This window comes from Notolabrus celidotus, chromosome 2 (assembly GCF_009762535.1).
Source record: "Notolabrus celidotus isolate fNotCel1 chromosome 2, fNotCel1.pri, whole genome shotgun sequence".
In the NCBI taxonomy this organism is placed as follows: domain Eukaryota; kingdom Metazoa; phylum Chordata; class Actinopteri; order Labriformes; family Labridae; genus Notolabrus; species Notolabrus celidotus.
Genome location: NC_048273.1, coordinates 2894313 through 2902427, shown reverse-complemented (window position 1 = coordinate 2902427; position 8115 = coordinate 2894313). Strand labels below are relative to the sequence as shown.

Sequence of the window (8115 nt, the reverse complement as noted above, 5' to 3'; positions counted from 1 at the left end):
GTCTCAGCAGGATGCAGAAAAACTGGTCCATGCATTTATCTTTAGCAGACTAGACTACTGTAACGGGGTCTTTACAGGACTCCCTAAAGAGTCCATCAGACGGCTGCTGCTCATACAGAATGCTGCTGCTCGAGTCCTAACAAGGACTAACAAGGTAGACCACATCACTCCAGTTCTTAGATCCCTACACTGGCTTCCTGTCTGTCAGAGAATAGACTTTAAAATCCTGCTGATGGTTTATAAAGCACTGAATGGTTTAGGCTGATCTGCTCCTACTTTATGAACCACCTCGACCTCTGAGGTCATCAGGTACTGGTCTGCTTTCAGTCCCTAGAGTCAGAAGGAAACATGGTGAAGCAGTGTTTAGTCATTATGCTCCACATATCTGGAACACACTCCCTGAATGCTGCAGGTCTGCTCCAACTCTCACCTCTTTAAAATCAAAGACTAAGACTTTTTTATTTAACACTGCCTTCCTCTCTTAGATTATTTAAACCCACTTTAAATTAAAATTTTAATGTAATTTTTAATATATTTCTAATTTTCCTCTTCTTTTCTGTTTTATCATATTTGTCATTTTAATGATGTTCTTTTATGCTTGTCTGAATGTTTCCAATGCTTTTAATGTTTTAATGTAAAGCACATTGAATTGCCCTCTTGTATGAAATGCGCTATACAAATAAAGCTGCCTTGCCTTGCCTTGCCTAGAATAGGTGTCAACATTTGCTGTTAATGCAGTTCAGTCAGACAACTCTCGTTTAAATTGTTTATTGTAGCAGCAAATACATATTCATGTTTGGCGCCCAGGCTCCGGCCCCATCACTCCCTGCAGATAAGTTTACATGCAGACTTCGAGGAGTGATGAACAAAACATACTAAACACCCCCGGAGCCTGCAGGTGGAAGCTGGGGAGGCGGCGGGGAAGAAGAAAATATCAGCAATAGGCATGCAGCAGCAGAGGCGTTGACAGGCAGAGGGAGAGATGGGAGATTTTCCCCAGTTTAAATAGCCCGCCAATTTGAGAGGCAGAGGGCGGGATTGGATGATGGTTATGAGAGTGGGACATGTGACGTGTATGGCATTGCAGCTCGAGTTGTCTGCCTGAACTAGCTCGCAGGCGTCGCTCCATTTGTTTCAGCTTCTGCAGCATGTTTCTGAATGTGCAGTCTGTTTTTTGATTTTGCATAATTTGTGCATTTGCCTGTTTCTCCTCAGGCAGTTGCAGATCATCTGCCCTTCCCGTGATGAGGAAGAGGTTGAAAGTACCATAGTTTAGAATCACAATGTTGAGAGCAGACACTGAGGGAACATGAGGAGCTGATGCATGCAGATAAAACAGTAACAGAGGTGGTTGATGCCAAATGGTCAAACATGCACACAAAATAGTAAAAGCTCAGAATGATAAAACACAGTCAGTACATTTTGTAGTCCTGGTTGATGGACAGTATTTGCAAGTGAGACATTATTACATGGGTTTGTAGAAACCAGACCTTCCAGCACATCCAGTCTCAATTATCCGGACAGTTTAGATCATTTACTCGTTTGCCTCACTGACCTCAGAAGCTGGATCTCCAACAACCTTTTGAAGCTCAACCCTGACAAATCTGAAGTCACCACTTTTGGTCATTCTCCCACCTCTACCCTTCTCCATAACAGACTCTGTCCCCTGAACAATAACATCACAATGAAAGCCTCAGATCTCTGCTTTGACAATTGTCATCCAAGCTTTTGTTTTTTCCTCAGAGCTCTCTCTACCGATTGTAGTTCCTCTGGTTCGTCAGTGAAACATCGTCAGTGTCTAACCTTTGCTCTCACTTTGTGCAGGATTCTTTCCTGGAAGCTCCCAAGGCTGCGACGCCTTCCTCCGCCACAAGATGACGCTGATTTCTCCATCCATCCTGAAGAAATACGGCATTCCCTTTGACAGGGTGAGTGAACCCGGAATAGTAAATGCGCCTACATTTGTAATAATAATAATAATAATACATTTTATTTAGAAGCGCCTTTCAAAGCACTCAAGGTCGCTTTACAGACAGATAAAAAACACAATAAATAAAAGAACACGATAAGATAAATAAAAACAACAAGCAAAGTAACACCAAGTTAAAAATGAAGCAGTGGAAATGAAGCAGGGAATGCAGTTTGAAACAGATGGGTTTTGAGTTTTGATTTGAAGAGGGGTAACGAGTCAGAGTTTCGGATGTCCGGTGGGAGTGAGTTCCAGAGTTGGGGAGCAGAGCGACTGAAAGCTCTGCTCCCCATGGTGCTGAGACGGGCGGGGGGCACAGAGAGGTGGAGGGAGGAGGAAGACCTGAGCGAGCGAGAGGGGGTGACGATGTGGAGGAGATCAGAGAGATACGGGGGGGGAGAGGTTGTGGACGGCCTTGAAAGTGTAGAGGAGGATTTTGAAATTGATTCTGAGTTTGACCGGTAGCCAGTGGAGCTGCTGGAGGATGGGGGTGATGTGGTGAAAGGAGGGGGTTCTAGTGATGATGCGGGCTGCAGAGTTTTGGACCAGTTGAAGTTTATGGAGGGATTTGTGAGGGACACCGAAGAGGAGTGAATTGCAATAATCGATACGGGAGGTGACAAGACTGTGGACCGGGATAGCAGTGGTGTGAGGGGTGAGAGAGGGGTGGAGACGGTTGATGTTGCGGAGGTGGAAATATGCAGACCGGGTTATGCTATTGATGTGAGAGTTGAAAGAAAGTGAGCTGTCGAGGATGACACCCAGACTCTTTACCTGGGGGGAGGGGGACACTGTTGAACTGTCGATGGAGAGGGAGAAACTGTCGGCTTTGGATAAGGTGGATGTGGTGCCTATAAGGAGGAGTTCTGTTTTATTGCTGTTAAGTTGAAGGAAGTTGGAGGTGAACCAGGACTTGGTCTCAGAGAGGCAGAGGGTGAGGGAGGAGGGTGGGAGAGTGGAGTCGGGCTTGCTGGAGAGGTAGAGCTGGGTGTCATCCGCGAAGCAGTGGATGCTCTCTTTGTTATTGTAGCTTCTGTACTTTGGCTAGCATCACATACCAAACATGATGCATGTGTGAAGGTAGAAGAACCACTCTGCTACCTTTTACACTCATTACTCAGAGTTCAGTCTCTTCTTGTGTTTCTTTATCTCTGGCTCTCAGGACTATGAAACTCTGCATCTATCTTAGCTAACAGCTTTGAATTGCATATTTAGATGTGCAGAATTATTCCCCTTATTTTCCCCTGAATGGTGCTAATACAGTCTAATGTGAGCCATGCACGCTTCCACAGTGACAGCTGTGCACACACTGTGTTGCTCAGAGATGTGGCACAGACATTGATATTAAAAGATCAAAATAATATCATTTAAAAAGACTTAAAGTTGTGTCCTCCTCACTGCCTCGCCTTTGCATGAATTGCCTGACACATGTTGACGGCCTAGCTGTGATGCACGTGCTACATGCTGCTGCAGACGTTTGAAATGATCCGGTGTAAGCACCGATCCTCCGTTGACTCCGTTATGAGAACTTAATTGGCTTTTTCCACCTTTCTGCTTTTTGTTCTATTCACTGGGAAATATAAATCCTCACAGTGCAGAATTAATGGAAGACTGTATTCCTCCTCTGTGCCATTTCTTTCCCCCTTCAAAGTTCTTCCCTGTCAGCAGAGGGTTACCCCCCACACCCCCCATTTATCCCTTTGCTCCCCCCTCAGGACGTCATTATCAGAGCGAACATATTACTTGTAACACACCTAACAGTACAACCCTCGTTTCATGTTTAAAAATAAAACCGCCTTCTTGCGTTCTTGCAAGAGCAAAAAAAAAGGGCCGTTTGATATCTGCACCACTGCCTTTAGTAGAGGAAGTTTATCTCCCGCTCTCAGCCTCTGCCCCTGTTTCCCCTCTCATGCCTGTCACCTTATCTGGCTTGATGTGTCTCTTGATTGCCTGGATCCAGGCTTCACAAGGAAGCCGAGCTCCTCAGCCAGGCATACAGGGCTTAAGTTTTGGGGCATGGCATTAAAAAAAATGAATGTGCTTAACTTGTCCTCACATTTTTAAACACTCTCAGAATAACACGGAGCTCATGGGAAGACACTCAACACTCGGAGCAGCAGTCATGACTCATGTTCGGCTGAATTAATTTCGCTCGCGAGTCAGGAAAGTTTAGTGAGAAGTTGGTGCCGAGGAGTCGAACTCCTCAAACCTCTATTGCATTTATTTATTTTTTTTTAGACAGAGAATACTTTGAAGTTAAACCAGATCATATTTAAGAATTTGAAAATGTTGAGTCACAGCTGCAAGTAATAATTGGGTCATGAATAAGGAAGGCATGAACTTTGTCATTAAGGGCAGAAAGTGAGTAGAGCTTCTAAGTCTGCTCTATATGACCCACTCATGTCATGATCACATTTACAACACTTGACACATAAAATTGGCTTCTAAACTAATTAATAAAATAATTAAAAGGAAGTTAATAATTCCTCGATGGGAGAGTAATTTTATTCTTTGTTGCCAGCAAATTTATGACAATCATGGGCGTCTATATTGGACTCAACGCTGCAGTGGAGTCTTGAACGCAACCTGACATTGTCTTCACCTCCACCTGGTTTAATGAGCGCTCAGTTAGGATCAGGTTTACAGAAGAGGAGTGTTGCATTTATAATAATACTAATATTAAGAATTATAGAAATAATAATTTAAAAATGAATACATTAATGATGATAATAATAAGAATAATAATAATAATAATAATAATAATAATAATTATAATTATAATGATTATAAAGGGAAGCATAATATTGATTAAAATAATAACTAATAAATTGAATTAAGAAAATAACAATATCTCTAAAACTAATTTAAAGAAAAATAATAATAATAATTTTGTTATTTTAAAATTGATGTAGGTAATAATAATGGTAATAAATGAAAGCATAATAATATTTAAAATAATGATAACTTATAAATTGAATTAAAATATAGCAATAATAATAACAATATCTTTAAAACTAATATATATATAATAATGATGATAATAATAATCATTTAAAAATGAATACATTGATAATAATAAAAATAGTAATAATGATAATAATGGTAATAAATGAAAACATAATAATAACTAAAATAATGATAACTAATAAATTGAATTAAAATATGACAATAATAATAAACATATTTTTAAAACCAATAAATAATAAAAAATAATGATTATTATAATTATATAATAAAATTAATACATAAATAATAATAATAATAGTAATACTAATAATGATGATGATGATACTAATCACTATAATAAATGAAAAAACAATACTTAAAATAATGATAACTATAACAATAATATTAATATATTTTTTAACTTATTAATAAATAAAAAATACAAATAAGTAATGATAATAAATAAAATAGTAGTGAAATCTTAATAATAATAACAACAGTATTTTAAAACAGTTAATAATAATAATACATTAAAATATAATAAAATGAATACATTAATAATAATAATAATAGTAATACTAATAATGATGTTAATGCTGATGATACTAATCACTATAATAAATGAAAAAACAATAATACTTAAAATAATAACTATAACAATAATATTAATATATTTTTAACTTATTAATAATAATTAAAATACAAATAAGTAATGATAATAAATAAAATAGTTATTTAAATCTTAATAATAACAACAGTATTTTAAAACAGTTAATAATAATAATAAAAATACATGAAAATATAATAAAAATGACAATACAAAATGAAAACATCAATAATAAAAATAATGATCATAATGATAGCAGTTATTTTTGATGACTTTTTTTTAAAAGAATAGATAAATTGAAAGATGAATAATAAATGAATAGATACACATTAACCTGTTTAATCTCTCTCTGTGAACAGATAACTCAGAACGAAGGAGAGTTCATGGTCACCTTCCCTTATGGCTACCATGCCGGCTTCAACCACGGCTTCAACTGTGCTGAGTCCACAAACTTCGCCACCCTGCGCTGGGTGGACTACGGCAAGATGGCTACCCAGGTAAGACATGTTGGACTTGCATGTTTCTTTTTCCAGTCATGTAACAGCGACATGAGATCTGTAGCGGTGGCAGGTAGTGTGAGTCTGTCATAAACAGGGTATGAAAATGTTGCAGCTCCACAGGCGAATGTCGGTGTTGCACCTGAGGAGGTTTGATCTGATGCTGCAGCCCTCCCGCTCTGAAGATGAAGAAATAGATCGTATCGTAATATTAAAGCAGTGTGTGTGCTTGTCTGCTACACATCATCTGTTACCGACACTAACCGTACCCTTACATCCTTCCATTGACGCAAACTGCTGCTTTGCCTGTGGGCTGCTGAGCATGAAATTGACAGGGCACGGGTCGGTTGTGGACGGGAGCACAACCACAATGTCCTTTTAGAAGAACCCCCCCTCTTGTTTCCACTCTATTTTCCTATTCACTTCCTCCTCTCCTCCCTCGTGTGTATCTTTGCAGATTTGTGTATGTGTGTGCGTCGGCTCCTCGTTTTCCTGCTCTCGCTCCACTTGGCTGCACGTCAGATTTATGAGTTGCCAGTTTGCACAAGTACATCTCCCCTCCCCATCCCTCCTTTCTAGTTTTTCGGCCTTCTTGCTCTCCCCATGTGGCCACTTGTAATTTAAGAACCAGTAATCCAGGCTCCAGCAGTCTTCCCTCCACCCGGCCCACTGCTCAAGAGAGCTTCTCCTCCACACTTGTCTCAGTCTGGGAATAAGGGGTGGACTGTGCTGCTAATCCAAGATGACAAATTGTTAGAGCAGACAGAGGAATGTGATGAAGAACAGCTCGACCAATGAGACGCTCTCTTTTCACCCAGGTGTTTTCTTAGTCTCGGGGAAGACTTGCCTGTACAGCTTAAATTTTGTTCCAGCATTTCCTCTCCTGTACATCCTGGAGCTGGACTCTGACACCATTCAGGCTCCTTTCTTCTGAATAAATCTGAGTGAGGAGGAAGGCTCGACACTTATAAAACTTAGCTTCTCCCTGCCTTTGTCTTCTGTCTCCTCCTGCATATTTAAATCAGAAGTATCTCCAAAATCAGTTCCTTTCACAGCATTTCCTACCTGCAGATTTAGATTTCCATCCAGCATACAAACTTCTGGATATCGTATTCAACGTCTATAAATTTCCCTTGAATTGGTTAGAAACTCAAATCAGATTATATTAAATGAAAAGCAATATTTCTGAGCTATGAAATACAACTTTGTTGATACAAAACACTCTGGAGTTTCACCTATTTTAATGAGATTGGACCAGTTTTTGCACCATCAAGTTATTATGCATTTAAAGCTCCTATAGGGAATTTTCCACTAGCTATGAAACAGGCTAAAATTTGCACTGATGCCTTTTTATGATGCACAAAACCTAACCAGACCATCAGCAACAAGATCAACAGTTTCTATGTTGCAATCTTTTTATGTCTGCAACCACTGTGAGGGGGTAGGTGTCATGCTAGACGATTGACAGCATGATTTATTTATTTATGTATTTATTTATTTATTTGGATCCCCATTGGCTTCCACATTGTGGTTGCTAGTCTTCCTGGGGTCCACACAACAAAACAAAAACAAGAAAAACAATTATTTAAAATCACACATTATCCATAAAACAAAGATGCCATAGCAGCCAATTATAAAAATCAAGAATAGAAATAGAAAAACAAAATTGTCACAAACACATTGCACCAAAATTAATAAAAGAAAGACTTTTCAAAACAGTGATTACATAATAATGATTAAACTTAAAAGTAAGCAGGATGAGATTGTTTAATCAGAACTTACACATGTTCAGCACAAGATCTGCAAAGAATCACTTTGTGCACAGGAAGCATCAAAGTGGACACGAAAAGAAAGTTCCTTACTGGAGCTTTAATGTCAGAATACTCAAGATCAGTGCAGTGGTGTAACTTGTAGGCCAAGTTAGGACTCTCTGCTGATTTGACACAGTATTTGGGGGTTACACATCTACTTTAAGCTAATAAAGGTAAGGATTACACTCCACCAAATATCATTATTCTAGATATTGTATCATGTGTTTGTAGAAAACATCTATAAATTAGTTTGTGCACTGTAAGTTATTTAGTATTTAAAGCTAC

General features: G+C 38.8%; 1 protein-coding gene across 1 annotated transcript in view; it reads left to right on the top strand.

The window, feature by feature from the left end:
• Positions 1-8115, top strand: part of kdm4b (lysine (K)-specific demethylase 4B) — a 108750-nt gene that overhangs the window by 61669 nt on the left and 38966 nt on the right. Inside the window, exons 2-3 of the mRNA XM_034705403.1 lie at positions 1825-1928; positions 5882-6019. Of these exons, the coding sequence (XP_034561294.1) occupies positions 1825-1928; positions 5882-6019 (242 nt within the window). The remainder of the gene's footprint in view (positions 1-1824; positions 1929-5881; positions 6020-8115) is intronic.